The sequence below is a fragment of the Mastigoproctus giganteus genome, chromosome 6 (assembly GCF_048544385.1).
Source record: "Mastigoproctus giganteus isolate SK-2022 chromosome 6, ASM4854438v1, whole genome shotgun sequence".
NCBI lineage: Eukaryota > Metazoa > Arthropoda > Arachnida > Uropygi > Thelyphonidae > Mastigoproctus > Mastigoproctus giganteus.
In genome coordinates, this window is record NC_143580.1 from 42076699 (window position 1) to 42096560 (window position 19862).

At 40.5% G+C, this 19862-nt stretch overlaps 1 protein-coding gene across 1 annotated transcript in view; it reads right to left on the bottom strand.

The window, feature by feature from the left end:
• The window catches only part of LOC150084194 (alkaline ceramidase 3-like), a 102854-nt gene that overhangs the window by 17228 nt on the left and 65764 nt on the right, over positions 1-19862 (bottom strand). Inside the window, exons 6-8 of the mRNA XM_090376154.1 lie at positions 15792-15827; positions 13727-13782; positions 3372-3473 (exon numbers count right to left, since the gene is read on the bottom strand). Coding sequence (XP_090232280.1) covers positions 3372-3473; positions 13727-13782; positions 15792-15827 — 194 coding nt within the window. The remainder of the gene's footprint in view (positions 1-3371; positions 3474-13726; positions 13783-15791; positions 15828-19862) is intronic.

The window sequence follows — 19862 nt, forward strand, 5'->3', positions numbered from 1 at the left end:
CATTCCCTCCAAATGCCTGTCCAGTTCCTCCTTAAATTTATTCAACCTATCAACTTCCACAACGACAGATGGAAGTTTGTTCCAGCAATTAACCACCCGCTGGCTAAAGGCAAATTTCCGCACATATATTCTACATCTGTCTTTTCTTAATTTGAATTTATGCCCCCTTAGGTTCGTAATCTGAACAAGTGGAAGGATCCCATCAGAATTCAGCGTGCTCAACCCATTCAAGGCCTTATATACCTCAATCAGATCACCGCACAGGTGCCTAGTCTCCAGCCACTGCAATTTGCAGAACTTAAGCCTCTCTTGGTAAGAGGATCCCTTCATTCCCCTCACCAATCTTGTTGCCCTTCTCTGTACACGCTCAAGTAAATCTACATCCTTCCTAAAATGAGGCCTCCAGACCTGTACGCAGTACTCAAGGCGTGGCTTGACCATTGCCTTATACAGAGGGATAATCACCTCCTTTTCCCTGCTAGCAAAATTCCTATATATCATTGACAAAACCAAATGACCTGCCCTGGCAGCCTGTCTACACTGCTCAGAGAACTTCATATCTGACTGCACAATTACTCCCAGGTCTTTTTCATTTTCTACCACCTTAAGTGTAGTACCACACAGTTGGTATGTTTCTCTGGGATTTACCTAATCATTGCCTTTTACAACAGAATAATCATCTACTTATCCTTGCTGCCAAAATTCCTGTACATGATCGACAAATCCCCAGGAGCAGTCCTGGCAGCCTGTATGCATTGCTCCAAGAACTTCATATCTAACTGCACAATTATCCCCATGTATTTTGCATTTCCTACTACCCTGAGTGTGGTAACACACAACTGGGACATTAATTTGGGATTAATGCTCCCCATATGCAGCACCTTGCATTCGTCAATGTTAAATTTCAATTGCCATTTCTCAGCACATCTGCCCAATTTTTCTAGATCTTATTGCATAGCATACTTTGATTACTGTCATTAGCCACCCTGCCAAACTTTTTATTATCATCTGCAAACTTAGACATTAAGCCTGATATACATTTATCAATATCATTAATAATTATAGAAAACAACAAAGGACCCAGCATGGAACCAAATGGGGACTCCACTAATAACAGTGAATGAAGAGGAATGGCCATTACTAACCACTCTCTGCCTTCTCCCACTCAACCATTCCTTTATCCACAGCAGTAACTTGCCTTAATGCCACACTGTTCCAATTTATACAGTAGTCTTTTATGTGAAACAGTATCAAAAGCTTTCCGGAAATCCAAGTATATGATATCAAAATTACTTTTTTTTTATCCAGTTGCTTTGTTACTGCATCACAATATGTTATATAGTATATTATACAGTATAGTATGTTATGTAGCACAGTAAAGAATTCTTCATGTGTTAATGTGGATGCAATACACCTATTCAGTTTGCCAACAATCTGAGCAGGATCATCAAAAGTTACACCATCAACAAAGTGAAGCAACTTTCTACTCTTAATATAAGCAAAGAAGTTGTTGCTTTTCTTTACATTCTTTGCTAGAGACTTCCCATAATATGTCTTAGCTTGCCTAACCTCCTTTTGTGAACTGATTGCAAACTTTTATATCTACCAGAGGCTTCTGTATCACCTGATACTTTATATGCACCCCATGCATTCTTCTTCTCTGCCACAAGTCTCATCAGTTCATCTGACATCCATTTAGGTCTAAGCCTTGAACAGTATTTCTTAGTTGATACAAAAAGCCTGGTAGCGTCTACTATTACTTCCCAGATTGCTTGCCATTTAGAATTTGCTGTTGGTAACATCATCAGTTGGTCCTACTGCATAAAATTTAAAAACTGTATGAGACTAATTCTAAAAGCAAAAGCCCTTCCCTTTACCATTGACGGTAGTTATGTCTTAAAGAAAATCCCACATCAGTACATTGTGATCTCTGAAATCCAATGGGTCTTTTATTTGCATATTTCTAATACACAAAGAAGCACTGCTGCTAATCAGCTCAAGAATATTGCTTCTCTAACATGCTTCCACAGAAAACAGTCATCCAATAAATCTATAAAAATCTTGCTGATGTGCGAGTGACCAACCCACAGGTTCTAGTCATTATCTGTAAAGTTAAAATCCCCCATTATAAGACATTCTGATTTATTTGCCCACTATTTCCCTTTGCAGCTGTTTATTATAGTCAGAGTCCTTAGGCCTATAACAAACTCCTATTTTCATTTTTGTTGTGCCAGTGCTTATGTCACACCAAACTGACTCAATGTTGCACATGTTGACTGAATGCAATGCCTTAGATTTAATATGCTTCTTGACTAGGTGCATAACTCATTCCCCACTCCAGTCCTGTCTGTACATATAGTCCTCCCCATGTTCAAACTTTGCATCCCTTAATGTCTCAGTGACCGACAAGATCCTGATAACATCGACTGGTTAATACGTTCGCTACATCTTCATCATTAAGGAAGTACAAAATATTTATTTAATGGAAGATCGAATTACATTACAGTAAAACACAACTATAATATTATTTAGTAAAATACTAAGATAACATCTGATATAGTAATAGTGACATGTGATGCAAGAAAGCAAGTGTAGCACAGCCAAAAAAAAAAAAAAAAAAAAAAATTCATCCAACCATTCCCTCTAAAAGTTTGTCCAGTTCCTCCTTGAATTAATTTAAGCTATCAACTTCCACAACAGATGGAACCTTGTTCCAGCAATTAACCACCCACTGGCTAAAGGCAAATTTCCGCACATCTATTTTTCTGCTGTCTTTCCTCAATTTGAATTTATGCTCCTTAGGTTCGTAATCTGAGCAAGCGGAAGAATCCCATCAGAATTCTGCATACTCAACCCATTCAAGGCCTTATATACTTCAATCAGATCACCTCGCAGGTGCCTAGTCTCTCCAAGAGCTGCAATTTGCAGAATGTAAGCCTTTTGGTAAGAGGACCCCTTCATTCCTCTCACCAATCTTGTTGCCCTTCTCTGTACAAGTTCAAGCAAATCTACATCCTTCAGCCAAGAACACAGGGATGTGTTCTTGGCTGAATTGCAATTCGATTAAAATTCAGGAAACTATGCTTAGAATAATTCAAAATAAAAGCCATGTTTTTCAGACTTTCTGCAAGCCCTTCTTTAATATACATGACTACCTGGGACCAAAATTTCAAAAACATTTGTAACTTGGCACTAAAGCAAGTACGGAAACATACGTTTTTTTTAAAATATAAATTAGTGTTGAGTTTCCTATATTTTCATTAAATCGTGATTCAGCCAAGAATTCAGTGGTGTGTTAATCTTCTTAGACATAGTAAAATAAAATAAAAAAATATGAAAACACACAAAATGAAAAATAATAATTTGCTTACGTGAGCTGGGGACAAAAAATATTATCCACATTCCACAATGCAAATCCAGTTAGGTAGAACACTGTTGCAGCTATAAATAATCTCACTTGGCATGGTAATGTGCTAGAATTCACAATTTTCGTATGAGCATAAGTATCTTTTATTGCGAGTATCACAAAATAATTTCAGAATAAAACTGCAGTTGTTCAAATTCAAATTAATGAAATAATAAATAAAACATCTGAAAATCATAAATTTATTTATTAATAACTATTTATTAATGTGTAGCTGCAAGTTCCATTTCAACTGATAAGGTTACACACCAATGTTGCTTATTGGCAGAATAAATAAATACTATACAGCACATAATGATATATTTCATTTTTCAGTTTTTTTAATGAAAAAAAACAAAAAAACTTCAACCACATGCAGTACTTAGTACTGCATGTGGTTGAAGGTTAAGATGATGAAAGAAGATACTTGTTGACATCAGACTTAAATTTCTGCATATTGTAATTTTAAGAAATACTTGTGAAGGGAGGTTGTTCTAGAAAATGGAATTGAAGGAATAAATGAGAAGAAAAGTTGTGAGAGAGAGAGAGAGAAAATTTGGTTGTAACTGGTTACAAGGTTAAGTACTGCAACTTTCCCTTCATGGCCAAAAGGCCAGGGGTTTACAGATAACCGGTGTTACAAAAACACTAAATACCATAAGACATTCAAGAACAAAAACAAGATGACATTAAATATGGGGATAAAACGAAAATGACAAATACGATTTACAGTAGTGACTGTTGTCTTCACTGTTCGTGCGAGAGTGCAACAAGAGCACTGTCAGGCTCGTTTCTCATTATGCTCACTAATTAATTCACAGGGGTCTCCAACTAGGGCAGTTTCACTTCCGCCTAGACAGTTGCGATGGGTTGCAATGCTTTGTCAAGAGATGGTGGCGCTACGCTCCCTGTGGTCGCCTTTCCCTGTATTAGTTAAGGGGTTTGGCGATTGTTAGATGCAGCTGACAGTTCACGGCTCATGGAGGGTGTTGGGCCGAGTATCCCACGTCTATATCGTCGGTTGACAGCAAAATTGTTAAGGTTGGTGTTGATGTCATGGATTCGTCCAAGCATCTGTTATGGTAGGAAATAATCTGATAGGTGGAGGCTTGAATGAAGAGGGCAAATAATCGGGGTGGCTCTGAGCTGGGCAGGAGGAATCCTCCAACAACAGAGATCCCAGAATGAAGGAGGATGTGATCAGATTGGTCAACATCTTTACTGTGATTATCAGTCTTTTTTCATCAATGAGAGAGGGCAGCCTGGGGATTCCCAGGGCCTGGGCCATTTCAGTTGTATGAACAAGGGGTGGTAACCTGTGCTTGTAAGTTACCCATTTGAGGAGCCAATATTCCGCTGCCCAGATGGGTTTTCTGATCGTATGTGCTGCTGATGCTCAGATTTCAGCTGCATAAAGTAGTGGGGAGTATCTAATGGTCCTGACATATTTTGTTGCTGTAACCCTGTCTGAGACGTAATGCAGATGTTGTTTCGCTCTCCATCTCAGGTGCACCGCATGACTGATGATATACAGTCCCAGGCAGCTCAACATGAACTGCGGTATTCATCAGCACCCACAGTTGTAGAGGACGGGGTTGAATTCAAGGCTGTCAAGATTTGGTTCTTTGATATGGTGATAGTTGTTAGAGAGTTCTGTTTGTCGTGATTGAATATGTGGTCAAGGTTACTGCTGGGTCCCGTGACGTCTTCAAATCTGGTTATGAAGTCAATCCACCTCTGGGGGTAGAGTTGCTTTTGGAAATTGGTGGTTTGTTCAGTGTATGGTATCTTACCTATTGCTAGCAAACAATCAAAATAGCTCTTGATGGCCTGGGATTTTTGGCGGTTGAAAATTGCTCTTGCTCTTGAAAAGGCTATTCTGTCATTAATTTCACCAGACTGCTTCCATTGCTTATGTAGTTGCTGCTTTAGTTGAAAGCTGCAGTTTAGATGTGGGGACCATCATGCTTTAGGGTGGGGAGTGATAGTGACTCTGTTTGAGGCAGTGTATTGAGCTACCGTAATAATCCATTGAGTTAACAGGTCGACTGCTAGTAGGGTATCGCAGGATTCAAGGACACACCATGGGATGAGAGATACTGCTGTAATGCATCTGGAAACATCGAGATATTTTGGACTACAGATTGTTCTTCATATCACCTGTCCTTTTGTATTGTAACTTGGGATTGGTGGTTCTAGTTGTATTACGATTGGGTCATGGTCAGAGTTAAAGTAACCATCTTGAGGAGTCTCGAGCATACAGGCAATAGAAGTGAAAATCAGATCCAGTTGGTTTGTACCCCTTGTGGGGCCTTTTTTTTATATATATATATATATATATATATATATAATAAGGCTAGCCATGCCAAGCTGTGAAAAGAGCAATTTTTTCATGTGTTCCAGATGTGGCGGGAGGTTGAAATCTCCACAAACAATTTTTGTTGGTGAGGTGTGGAGGTGGTGAAGAATCCAGTGGTCACCTCTTGTATTGTTTCTAGTGTATGATTGGGAGGTATATAAATGACAATGACTTCAATGGAAATGGAACTCATTTTCAGCAATGTGTAGAGCACCTCATAATCATCTGAGTTACTGAAGATGCTGTTCTCAAGGGTGAGGATGGTTTGATTGTAGAATAGTGACATTCCTCCTCCCCTCTTTTTATTTCTGAACGTGAGTACAGAGTCATAGCCACTTGGAGTTATAGCGGTAATGTAATGCTCACTGGGTTCTAGCCAGGTCTCGGTGAGGCAAAGCATATCAAACTCTTTCGATAACAAAGTTTTGTCCATGGTTTCAATTTTATTCCTTAAACTGCGGGTGTTCTGATACAGTAGTGTGATGGGGGTCAAAGGGATTCTTTTTATTGTCCGGACTCTTGTCAATTGATTCTTTTGAGGACGGGCTGTTTCCCTTAATATGATCCTGGTAATGATAGGCATCTCAGTTTGGTGGATTATGTTTTGAGGTAGTTTTTCCAGAGACCCTACAGAGAGGCAACTCAAGTTGGAAGGTAGCAGGTGAGCATGTACTAAAGCATCTACCATTTGGATGGATTGATTGCTATTGTGGCTATAGGCAAGTCAGCTGTCTTTGTTTTCGGGGGCCCTTGCGTCTCCCAGCGTGTCATTATGGTGCTTTGCTCTCCTGTAAAAGGAGAGCTCGGAGTTGTTCCGCTGCAACATCAAGTTGCCACTCATCTTTTAAGGCAGTCGCGATTTGATCAACTGTGGTCTGAGAGGAAAGCCAAGAGACGTATTTGCTGCTTTTCGCCTTTCTCGTAGTGCTTACTGCTTGGAACTGTGAGGTGGTGGATGTTCCTATAGCATAAGATCGGCTTGCTCTTTGTCTTGGCGGGGAGTTCTGTTTTGGCTGCTTCTTTTCTGTTGAATGCGTTCCAGTTGGTTCTGTGAGTTGAACAGTAAAAGGATACCGATTGGTGTGGCATGTGTTCAGACTGGTTTGAGAGAGAGAGAGAGAGAGAGAGAGAGAGAGAGAGAGAGAGGGAATTATAGAAGCCAATTCAGAAGAGTAGTTCCCATAGAGGTATATATAGAAAAGGCATAGAGCAGAAACAGAACATCTATGTAAGAGATGGGTCATTCATTAACCTAACTGCCCTCTTTTTAAAGGAATCCAGAACTATGAGAGAGAGGTTATGGAAGTACCACCCCAGATGTGGGAACAATATTCCATGGTGGGGTGGATTTCAGATTTGTACAATGTACACCGATGAGCCAAAACATTATGACCAGCAAGTTGTTATGCAAATTGAAGCAACAGAAGGGTGACTGTGGTGCAACTCGCTGGTAATTGGAATGCTGGTGATGGAAGTAATGTGTCATAACACACAGTACTTTGAACCCTGCTGAAAATGGGGCTGCGTAGCTGTAGGCCGCTCCAAGTGCCAATGCTAATCATGGTTCACCAGCAACAGTGCCTACAATGGGCACGCGATCATCGAAACTGGACCTTGATTGATTGGAAGAAGGAAACATGATTCATCTGGTCTGATGAATCATGTTTCCTGTTGCACACGTACTCGGCCATTCACATGGCCGAGTACGTGTGCATCATTTACCTGGGAAAGTGATGGCGCCTGGATGCAAACAAGCCAGTGGTGGTGGTGTCGTGTTTTGGGCGATGTTCTGCTGGGATACCCTGGGTCCAATCATCCATGTGCCGGGCACTCTGATGTCTACCACCGACCTAAACATAATTGCTGACCAGGTACACCATGGCAAAGGTCTTCCCCTCTGGTGGTGCTGTCTTTCAGCAGAATAATGCGCCATGCCACACCACCCGGAATGTTCGAGACTGGTTCACGGAACATGAGAAAGACTTCCAGGTATTGTCCTGGCCTCCAAATTCCTCAGACATTAATCCCATCAAGCATCTGTGGTTTGCATTGGAACGGCAACTCTGATCTGTGGTGTCACAACCACAGACCTTACAGGAGTTAAAGGATCTGCTAGCTATGTGTTGGTACGAGATACCACAAGACACATTTAGAAATACTGTAGGGTCCCTGCCTCACTGGGTACGAGTTGTTTTGGCTGCACATTGAGGACCAACATCATATTAGGTAGGTGGTCATAATATTTTGGCTCATCGGTGTATATGTTCAGAAGAAAAATAATTCCAAGAGCAAAAGAGAAAACCCAGTTTTTTAGATGCAGTGGAAGCAACATTAGAAGAGAAAGCAATGTTCTTATGCCAAGAGAGAGAGATTAGAAGTCAGGTTAATCCCTAATAGAGATATGTGATCTTGTCTAAATATCTGAGTGTTATCACAGATCAGCATAGGTGCAGAAGAGTCCTTTTTGTGAGATATAAGCAAAACCATGGATATGATTTCCCACCATAGTGTTTTTGTAATGCAGTGCCAGTGGTTTCTCACAAAACCAAAAATTTGCAAAGCCAGATGAGTGCGAGTTGTGCTGTGTACTGCGATCTGTATGTTCGCAGGTTATTTGTGTTGTTCATCTGGGAGGAGCGATCTCCAAGAAAGGCATCTTCCAGCATCTGTCCAAGGCACAAGGAGCCAGGTCAGGACAGAAGAGGAACATTTACCAGGCTGGCTCTGCTCTCGCCAGGACAAGAGCAGAGGGGGCCTAAAGAAAGGAATAAACACATAGGATAGAGAAGAACAGGTAAGGTTGGGGGGGATGACAGGGAAGGTATCCCCCTGGCAAGTACGAAGAGTGAACCTAAAGTAGGTGGGAGCCCTGAAGAAGGGTGCGAAGAAAAGTAAAAGGATAACAGGCAAAAAAAACAAGAAAAGGTGGTGAGATCATGAGAACCTATGGTAAGAGGCACGGGCTGGAGATAGAAAAGTGCACTTGGGGTAATGCAAGCAGGTGCTAAGTGTTCAAAATAGTTGCGTTCATGGTGGATGTAGTCATTGCCTTTGAAAGGTGTGGCATTGGAAGACAACTTTAGAATAGGAGGTCAAGGCTTGGAAGGCTTCTTTGGATGCAATAAGCTGATGCTTATTGCATCCAATAGGTTGCAGTGCATTGATACCCAGTGCTTGCAGTAGGTTAAGTCTAAGGTTAAGATAGATTGGACAAATGTTCATGATGTGGTGCCAAATTTCCTCATCCTCAAAAGAACAGTGTGCATCTTCCTAGATTCCCAGATCCCGCAATTTACTGTTAAAGGCTCCATATCCTGTCAGGAGAAAAGTTGTCTATAGGTCTGGATTCAGCCATGAAGTGGATGTCTTATTCATAAAAGTCATGTTGGGAAAAAATTTCCTGGTAATTTCACCTTTTGGACTGGCTGTCCACCTGTCCTGCAACAGACCAACAAGAGCCTCCCAGATATGTTTTTCTCCCGATGGATATTAATGCCTGTCTTTGCATTGATTTTGAAGAACTCTGCAGTTCAATTGTGTTTAACAGCATGAGAGCCCGCAGTAAGTAATGTGGAAGTCGAGGGGAAGTTTTCCAGCAAGGACATGAAGAGCGACGGTGGATGTTGTCTGACATGTCATGGAAAGTTGAAGGATGGTTCTCTGTATGCAAAGAAGTTGTTTAGCCACAGCAGTTTTATCTGTTTAGTGGAACCAAACCGCTGCTCCATTTGTGACAATAGGGATGAAAACAGCATCATACATCAAGTGAAGAGCTCTGCCCTTTAAACCCCAATCCCTTCTTGTAATTCTGGAAAGAAGAGTAGTGTGCTTCTTCACTTTTTCTCTAAGGTGCTGGACATGTGGCATGAAAGTAAGCTTGTTACCCAAAATAATGCCATGATGTTTTACAGAGTGGTGGTTTTGGAGAGACTTGTCTTGAAAGCGAATTGTGGGAGGTCTGTGCACATCAAGCTTACCTTTCAGCATTAATGTGCAACATTTGTTAGGAGAAATTGTAAGCTTGTGAGTGTAGGCCCAAGTCAGAAGTTCCTTTAAGATGTTGTTGGCAGTAGTTTCCAAGGCTGCTCTCGAGGGTCCATCCACAAAAATGACCAGATTGTCAGTTTAAGAGGACATCACAGAATTACGGAATGAACAGGCCATCCACTCATCAAGGACCATGTTCCCTGCCAACAGACCAATAATCGAACTTTTGGGGGCAACCCCTGGTGACCGGTGTAGAAATGCTGTGAAACTGGGTCGTCATTTTCCTGCTGGAAAAATAACTCTGGAGACAGCAATATATATCTCTGTAGAACAGCTAGCTTCATGTGCCCTCCAGATAACACTGGGCCACCAGACAGAGTCGACAGCACCTTGGAAATCTATGAAAATTGCACATACTTGGAAGCTTTTTTTATTTTTATTTTGGTAGTTGTTGGCGCATCGGCTTCTATGGCCATATTGCACCTCCCAAGGTTTTTGCAGTACTTTGATCCAAGCCCGAGGCGGGAATCGAACCCGCGACCTTGGGTTGGCGGGCAGGTACTTTACCCACTCGGCTAGCCCGGTCGGCCACATACTTGGAAGCAGAAGCGGCTGCATTCTGTAAGATGTTATTTAAGGCCTGGGCAGTGGAGCAGCCTTTCTTAAAACTACACTGATGGATACTAGGCAACTTAGCTGCAGACTATTGATGACTCAATCTGTTAATCAGGATCTGCTCCAGCACATTCCCCAGGATATGGAAGAGAGAAATGGTCTGGTACACCTTAAGTGGATCAGTGGAGTTGAGCAGACCTTTAGGGATTAGTTTAAGATTCGCATGTTTCCACCTAGTTGGGAAGACACCCTCCTGGGGACAAGCATTGTAGAGAGCAATAAGAAGATGTGTGTCACAGACTGCAGATGCTGGATAGCCTTGCCTTCAATGAGGTAACCACCAGGTGACCTCATTGAAGGTGAGGCTATTTAATGTGTTTCTTCCTCTTTTTAATGCACTCGACTGCTTCCTCCACCTCCTCCACATAGTGAAGGGTGGCTCTGAATGAGTTAGTTGAAATGAGCTATTATCCTGAATGACCTTCAATTGGCATTCTGGGTTCTTAGCTGGATTGTCCATGATGACAAAGGCATCCAGGATAGTGCCCATGGTATCTCCCCAGTTCATTGTTTCTTGGTTATTGTTGTTGTTTAGAGAGTTGATAATATCAGCAGTGCAGATTCTGTTATGAATAACTTTGCAGACAATGTCCCAGGGGTTTGAATTCCCTTCTGAGCAAACCAGGTTTTGGCTGCTGTCTGCCTTTCATGGTATATGGCATTTTAGTACTGGTGCTGTGAATTCTTGAATTGTAACTCTAAGGCATTTATTTTGTTGGATAGGCCTCTTTGCATGTTCTTTGGAGCTCCTTGCGAGCTCTTTTCATTTCAATCCTTAGTTTAGTTAGTCTGGGGATCCCCCATGGAACACTATGTGGTCGGCGTTTCTTCTTCTTCGTTGCAACTTTGGAAGCTTGTAAAAGAAGGTTTTGGATGTAGCCAAGTGTCTTGATGCACCCATACTACCCAGGAAATCACTGGGAAGATTATTGGTCTTATTCTGGATGAACCGATCAAAATTGTCCCGACAAGCATATTTAGTTGCAAATCTACTGTTATCATAAATGTGGATGTTAGTGGTTGTTCCAGGAGAGATGTCATGTGTAATAAGCCTATAGTCTCGTGTTTCGTGGACCATCCAGTGCAGCTTCTTTGTTAAAGCCAGAGTAGTAAGGGTGATATCATCATTTGTATCACCTCTGCTAGATGTAAATGTGGCGGGCATGTCTGGTTAATAATATCCAATCCTGTCCTCCATGAGAAGTCCCTTTTCTATTAGTGTCTGTATTATGCCAAAGGGATGAGTGTGCATTCACATCAATTGCAATAAGGAGATTATCTTTCCCAAGGAGAAGTTCTATGGCACTTTGGCAGTGTGCAATGTAGGGCTCTATTCTGTCACTAAACTGAAAATATGAGTAAGGAGTAGCAACCAGTGTCGTTCTCAATTGTGACACAGGCAGAGTGTGAGTTACATAAGGAGGAGATCTTAGTAACCACTACGTCCAGGTTTCTAATAACAATGGTCACCATACAGGCAGGAACAGGGTCTGGATGACTCTAAATGACAGTGGATATGGTTCTTGGAGTAATAACACATCCAGCTTCAGCAGTTCCATAAATTTGGTCAACTGGTTGGAAACTGCTATAGATCGTTGTGCATTTATTTGTGCAATTAACAACTTAGAAACAGCCAAATTTGGTCTCTTATCCATAAGTGATCCGGCTGCGTAGGTTATTCAATGCTCGTTTATACACTATGCAAGAGGTATCCCTTACAGAGTGGTCATGGGCCCTATTAATCCTCTTACAGTTTGCACATTGTGCTGGCTTTTCTTTATTGGGACACTCTTTAAATAGGTGGCCAGTTTCTGCACAGTGTCTGCAGATCGGTTCCTTGTAGGAACAACAGGAAGAGATGTGGCTGTACCCCAAACAATGAAAACATTTTAGAACTGGCACAAAGTCTTTAAAGCGATGTGATGACCAACCAACATAGATTCTGTTTTGGGCTTTATAAACATTCCTAATTCTTGGAGAAATTTCTACTATCCAGTTTAAGCACGACTTTGTCCTAGTCTTTGTTGAAAACTGGACCGTTATTTCTTGAAGGGCATCTTCTTTCTTGAGAATGTCTTCAAGATTTCTGGAAAAGATCTCCTCTGCAAGTTCATCTTTAATTGCAGTTGCATCAACATCGAAGACGATAATGCTGAGGGCCCCTTACCCTGGGGTACTCTCTCTGCCTTCGGGCCCAGAGACAATGATTGGGCAGAACTTGATTTGATCAATATCTGACTAGGAGGCCACCTCCATGGCAATCCCTTTATCTTCTTCACTGATTTCACCTTCATGTTACCAATCTGAAGTTTAAATGGTTTTGAGCACTTCAATCTTCACCTCTTTACTGGTGGTTAACTTGCTATCCTTTTGCACTTTCAAGATCAGGACCTGTTTGGGTAACATGACGGGAGCCTTGGGCTTTCTGGTAATGGCTGCATATGAAGGTTTCGAAGGCCGCTCTGTGGGTGTTACATCCAGGATAGTAAAACTGGTTTTAGCTGGTGGGCGTTCAGCCTTTAGCCTTTCATTTTCGACCAAAAGCTCTAGTATCATCTTTTCCATTTTCTCCCACGACCTGGCTATTTTAAGGGTAGTTTCCTGAGAGATGGAGATTTCATCACTTGCAAGGCAGCTTTCTAACCTTCTTCTGAGGACAGCAACTCTATCATGCACAGTAGGGGTATTTCTGTTTGAATGTCTTTTTGCATCTATGGTGAGGGCAGGCACAACTCCAAGTCCCCATCATCTGAGCTCACAAGAGCTCTGGCTGTGAAGCTCGATTTAAGCAGCTTCTCATTCAATTGGCCCGGTGGGAAGGCACTGTTGGTATTTTCATCAACTTGGTCAACTACAAAGCAGCCTGGTTCCCTGTTGAGACTCTCAAGAAGAATTACTGGCTCTAGTACTTTCTCCTCACATATCTACAGAATGTGAAAAAAATTCACATATCTACAGAATGTAATACATGAACCTCACATATTTACATTCTGAAATTCACAATTAATTTGTAATTAAATGTGTGCATAGTATATAGGTTTTATTAAAGGTAGTCTTAACAAATATCTGGAGGGATAAGTAACTTTAAAGTATTGTCCCAAACCTGTAAATCTAATTCTGATCAATGAACACAAACAACCAAAGTGATATTAGAGATGAGAGAGTACATAACTAATACTCTATCAGAATAAATTTATACAGAAGTGCAAGTTAATGTCTGAATAACTTCAAATAACTACAGTTCAGCTCTATCAATCAGATATGAACATTTAATAGTAAATGTAAAATAAATTCTTACTTACTGTGCAACATGTAAGTTAATGAGTAATGTTGCACCCACTAAGACTCCATATGATATCTACAAGAGGGGGAAAAAAAAGGAACTGTCACCCAACTTTAAAAATTGACAAAAAAAAAAAAAAATTGTTTTTAAATATACTGCTTTTACAGGAGAATCCAGTTAAAAACTGGCATTCCCTGATCACAGCAACTTTTAGGCAAATGTTATGTGTGATATTTCTATATCTATTTTAAGGAATCTCATTTAAATGAACCTTGACTCCCTATTTATACAGGTGAAAATACAGGAGACAAAGTATCCTAAATTTTTGTATATAATACATATTTGAGTTATCAGCACTTACTAGTATTAGCCATATAGCTCAATGAGGTTACAGACTTTTGCTTGCTGCACTGGACGAAAAAAAAAAAAAAAAAAAAAAGTAGATATGAAAATTCAAAACAAATTATGAGCTTCCCTCCTCATGTAACTATCCAGTTGACCTATGAATTTCTTCAAACTGTCAGCCTCAATTACCTGTGGAGACAATTTGTTCCAGTAATAAACAATTTGCTGGCTAAAAGAAAACTTCCTACAATTTAGTCTAAACCTCTAATCCTGTAATTTGAATTAATGGCCTAGTTCTAGAATTCTTCATAACAGTGAAAATTCCACCTTCATTCATTTTACCAACTTCTCTCATGGCTTTATAAACCTCAATCAGGTTCTCTCTAAAATGTCTGGTTGCCAACTTCTGTAGCCCAAATAATTGAAGTCCTTCCTCATATGACTGCCTTTTTGACAATGTCACCATGTGAGGTGACTGTCAAAAAGGCAATCATAGACCCTTTCAAGGAGCTCAATGTCTTTTTTCAGATGAGGTCTCCATACTTGGACATAAATCAAATGTGGTCTTAAAATTGCCTTATACAGAGGGAGTATGACTTCCCTATCTCTACAGGATATTGTTTGATAAATCATCGATAAACCATATGCTTTCCTGGCCATCTGTTTACACTACTCAGAAAACTTCATATCTGCCTGTATCATAACTCCCAAATCCCTTTCTTCCTCTACCATTTTTAAATCAACCCTACCAAGTGTATAAGTTGTTTTGGGGTTGCTATACCTCTAGTGCATTTTGCTGCATTGAAACATAGCTGCCACTTTTTTGATAATTCTTGAAGCCTGTTCAAGTCATCCTGAACAAGCTCTGCTTTGGCACTAGTCATTACCGAATCTCCCAATCTTTAAGTTATCTGTAAATTTGTACATCATGCGTTTTATACCTTCATCAATGTTGTTTATGAAAATTAGAAATAACAGTGGTCCAAGAACTGATCCTTGGGGTCAGGGCCGGCCTGAGGTATATTGGTGCCCCGGACGAGAAGGCATTCCTGCACCCCCATCCAGAAAGAAAAAATTTAAGGTATTTTTATTGAGTTAATATTTTTTCTAGAGAAAAGTTAAAAAGACAATGTAAACACAAAAAAAGACAACCACAATATTTATAATTTTTTAATTGTCATATTAAAATATTAACAATAAAAATTTTACAAAAGAGTCAATTTTTTATAAGGACATTTATCAAAATACTAGCAGCGGATTGCAGTTATGCTTGCCTTTAATTTTTATAATAATAATAGTTTCTATAATTAAATTTCAGCCACTCATGTAAAAGAAATGGGATGCACATAGGATTGTAGCCAATTACCTATATTTATACCAAATTTCAAATCGGTATCCCATCTGGAAGCGGAAGGATTTGGAGACAGACTGACACTTGACAATACTTAATAGTAGAGAAGCACTTACAGAATAAATAAATAAATAAATAAATATAGTAATAGTAGTGCTTACTGAATAAATAGAGATTTTACATTACATTAAAACAAATTACATCAAAGCTATTTAAAAATACAAAACAAAAATTTAAGAAGTTTTTGTTATTAACACCAAATGTCATATTTTTATTCATAATGACATATTCCTTTCCATGATTTTATATCAGAAAATTTACTAATGACATCGGTAAGTCCAAATTTGCAGCCACAAAAATAATATTTTGGAATATTTTATTTACTTACTTGATGAAAAAGTGGTTGCTTAATTTTCATATATACCTGAAAGTGTAAAGAAAGCATCAGAGATGTAGTAGAAATATTGATATCACATAATAGTGAAACATCACATAAATATAAAATCTATCTTTATAATTGTATATAGAATGATTAAAAGTTTTAAGGCTTATAGCATTGTATCTTGGCTAATTCAGGCAAGAACTTAAATTCAATAACAACATTCTTACAGGTATATAACTGATATCTCAAAGTCAAATAAGCAAAGTAATACTATTAGATATAAGGGACTATATAAAACAGCTCAGGATTTCTCAACCAACATGCCATTAATTATGTAAAAATAAACTTTGTTACATTAAAACATTTTAATTTCAAATAATTCACAATTATAATTTTAACTGATAGCCATACATTTTAGGAAATGTAGAGTTATCAGTTTTTATTGCCCTTTTTAGTGGCCTTCTGAAATAATTCCAGAGGAAAAATAATCATAAATTTTATATATTATGGCTGCATTCCTGATTAGATTGTTGTTATTTGTTGTTATTTGGTTTTTAGGAGCATTAGCAACTAAGGCCATATTGCTCCGGGATATGCGGTGGTCATTTCCTGACCTTTCCGCATCCTCCGTATTTGGTGGTGACGGGCTCGAACCCCTGTCTAATCAAGAAACATGTGCTACGCACTGCTGCTCCTTCCCACCTGGCTACGGAGGCGCCATTCCTGATTAGATGACATTTAACTATCAGTGGCATCTTAACTACCAGCCAGTGACTCAAGTTATTTGTTATTTGGTTTTTTTTTTTTTTTTAGGAGCATTAGCAACTAAGGCCATATTGCTCTGGGGATATGCGGTGGTCATTCCCTGACTTTTCCACATCCTCCATATTTGGTGGCTCATGGACTCGAACCCCGGTCTAATTAAGAAGCGTGTGCTACGCACTGCTGCTCCTGCCCACCAGGCTACGGAGGCGCCGACTCAAGTTATATATCCAAGGTGAAAGGTAGACAAATACAATGTGCAGAGGACGCCTCCGTAGCCAGGTGGGCAGGAGCAGCAGTGCGTAGCACACGCTTCTTGATTAGACTGGGGTTCGAGCCTGTGACCACCAAATACGGAGGATGCGGAAAGGTCAGGAAATGACCACCGCATATCCCCGGAGCAATATGGCCTTAGTTGCTAATGCTCCTAAAAACCAAATAACAAACAAACAAACAAACAATGTGCAAATGAGAAAACCTCACAATCTCTGAATATGGAACATTGCAGAATTACTGCAATGACCAAAATGGTGATGTGATGTGTGTAAGGACAACAGAGAGGGTATATAAACAATGACAGACAGGCTAAAAAGCAATCAACTAATGCAAAAATTGTGCCCAAAAAGAAAGTAGTTAATAAATGGGAAGAGCACAGGATTGCCAGAACTGTAGAGGCAAGCAAATTGAAGAAAATAACAGCTTCACTGGTAAACAACATGATGCTGTGGACCACTATGCATCACTACAATATTAAAGAATGGTAGCTTAACTGTGATTATTAGAGCATTTTTCTGTAAGTTTTTGGATCCCCTGATCCCTGTAAACCAACTCCTGAATGCTAGAGCAATTCTGCAGATGGGGTGCAACCCCATCATGTTGAATGCCTATCCCTCAGCTAGCAGTTACTTCCAGCAGAATAATGTATCATATCAGGGACTTTCTGTTCTTCATTAGCCTCATAATCACTGCCACAAATCTACATTAAAATAAAATCCATCATCAGCATTGGATGGTATCCTACTGGAACTGTCAGATGTCATCCAATGTGTGTGTGTGTGTGTGTGTGACTAGTGTATACTTCCAGAATATTATTTGAAGTGAATGGAGTTAATGCCAAGACAAATTTTGCAGTGCTACAGGCAAAAGGGGAAGCGTCTTACACAATATTAAATAGGTGTACCAAATAAAGTGGTAATTAAAGTGTAAGTTGTAATAGACCCTTTAAAACAATTGTGACATCTTGGATGCAGGTCTTAAATTTTTTTTTTTTTTTTTTTTGCCTTCAGTTGGGTGACTTTAGCATTGTAGAATCTGCTGGTTAGACCTTGGTAGAAACTCGGATAATTTAGATTGCAAGAGTTATTTCAGGTCAATTAAAAGTCTCCACTTGAATACTTATATTGTTACAGCAAGCAGCACAGGGTGATAATTCATACTGCAGATATCAGCACCAAGCTTGTAAAGATTTAGAGGGTGAAATACATAGTGGACACAGTGTTATTGTTATGTGGTTCCCGTGGTTTCCCACAAATCCGCGTTAAATATTCTGTTAACATAGCAAAGCCAGTCAGTGTGGGTTATGTGTGAGTAGTGTGTTGTTTGACTGGCCTCTTTGTTACTGGAAGGCACGATCACCAGGAAGGAGCCTCCCAGCATCCATCCACTGGCACGAGGAGCCGGACCACGGAGTAAAAGACATCTGGCAGGTTGTCCACACTCCTGCAGGAGCAAGAGTGGGGAAGGCCAAGGAAAGAGCAGAGAAGAGACAGGAAAGTGGAAGACAGGTAAGATAGCGGGGGATGACAGAGCGTAGGCATCCTCCCAGGTGAAAAGGAGCAGGAAGAGTACTAGGTGCAGTTGTGAGAGTCCTGGAGAAGGACTGTGGGTAGGAAGAAGAGAATAGGTAAAGTTCAAATTAAAGAGTCCAGGATCGTCACAATGGAGAATCACGGAGTGGTGTCGACAGGGCTGGCCGCAATTTGCAGTTTCATGTCTGGAAGTTTCCAGTGCTGGGTATCAGTTGCTGTCTAGAGGAGGTTATCCAGGAGTAGTGTTCGGGAGTTGCTGGTGATGCCAGCGACGACGAAAGACCTCGTTGGCATAACTGGTCAGTGCACGGAAGGAATCATTAGATTCCAATAACTTGGTTTCTGGCCGAAGTGAAGTAGTGTGGAGGACTAGAAGTAGTTGGATTCTTAGATCTAAGTATACGTTGCATGAGTGCATCATGTGATCCCAGTCTTCAGGTTCTCTGCAGGTACAGAGGGCATCCTCGAGTAGACCAAACTCTAGAAGGCATCTCTTGAAGGACCCGTGGCCAGTTAATAGGAAGGAAGCATAGACATTAGGGAAGAACCAAGTGGAACGTTGTTGATGTAGGTTACCTCAGGAAGGAAAAGTTTAGTAGTTGCACCAGTTGTGGAGTTATTCCAGCGGGTTTGCCACAGGTTTATCAATTCTAGCCACACACGTTTATGTTCCTATTTGATGTCGGTATTGGTACAGGTTTGAATAGTGGGGAATTCAGCTTCCTTATTCTTCTTAAATGGCAGGAGAGAGTCCGATAAAAGTGACGTGGAGGTCCAAGGGGAGGCGGCCTGTTAGTAGCTGTAGGGTGGCAGTTGATGTCATTCTACATGCACGGGTCATTTGTATTAGCATAAGTCGTTGAATTTGCTGAATTTTACGTTGAGCATGCACTAAAGTCATTCGGTGGTACCATACTGCAGCTCCATATGTGACAATTGGTATAAATACTGCTGAGTATAAAAGGCGTTGAGTTGGTCCTTTAAGACCCCAGTCCTTGTGGGTAAAGCGTGCTAACATAGTGATGTAATTTTTTATCTTTTCTTTGAAAGCTTGGATATGGAGGATGAAAGTTCTCCTGTCGTCCAAAATTGCTCCTAGGTACTTCACCGATCGGTAGTTTTTCAGTGGGCGGCTATTAAAACGTATGGTAGGAGGTCTGGAGAAGTCTAGTTTGCCTTTTAATAGGAGGGTTTTGCTCTTCTCAGTGGAGACTGAGATTTTATTTTCCGTGGCCCATACGGACAGAGCAGAGAGAACAACCATAGCCTGGGTTTCTATGGTGGCGCGGGTGGGGTCCTCGATGATGATAACCATGTCATCGGCATAAGAAAGCTGAGTAGTGTGTGGGTAGTCCCTCAGGAGCCAGTCGTCGAGTATCATATTCCAGACAGCTGGCCCCAGGATATGCATAGTGTTTTGTGGAAGGCGCCACCAGTGGTTTCCCACATCTGCACCATGGTACTCGTGAAGAATTTACAGAATCTCTGTAAAAGCCAGAAAAAGTGT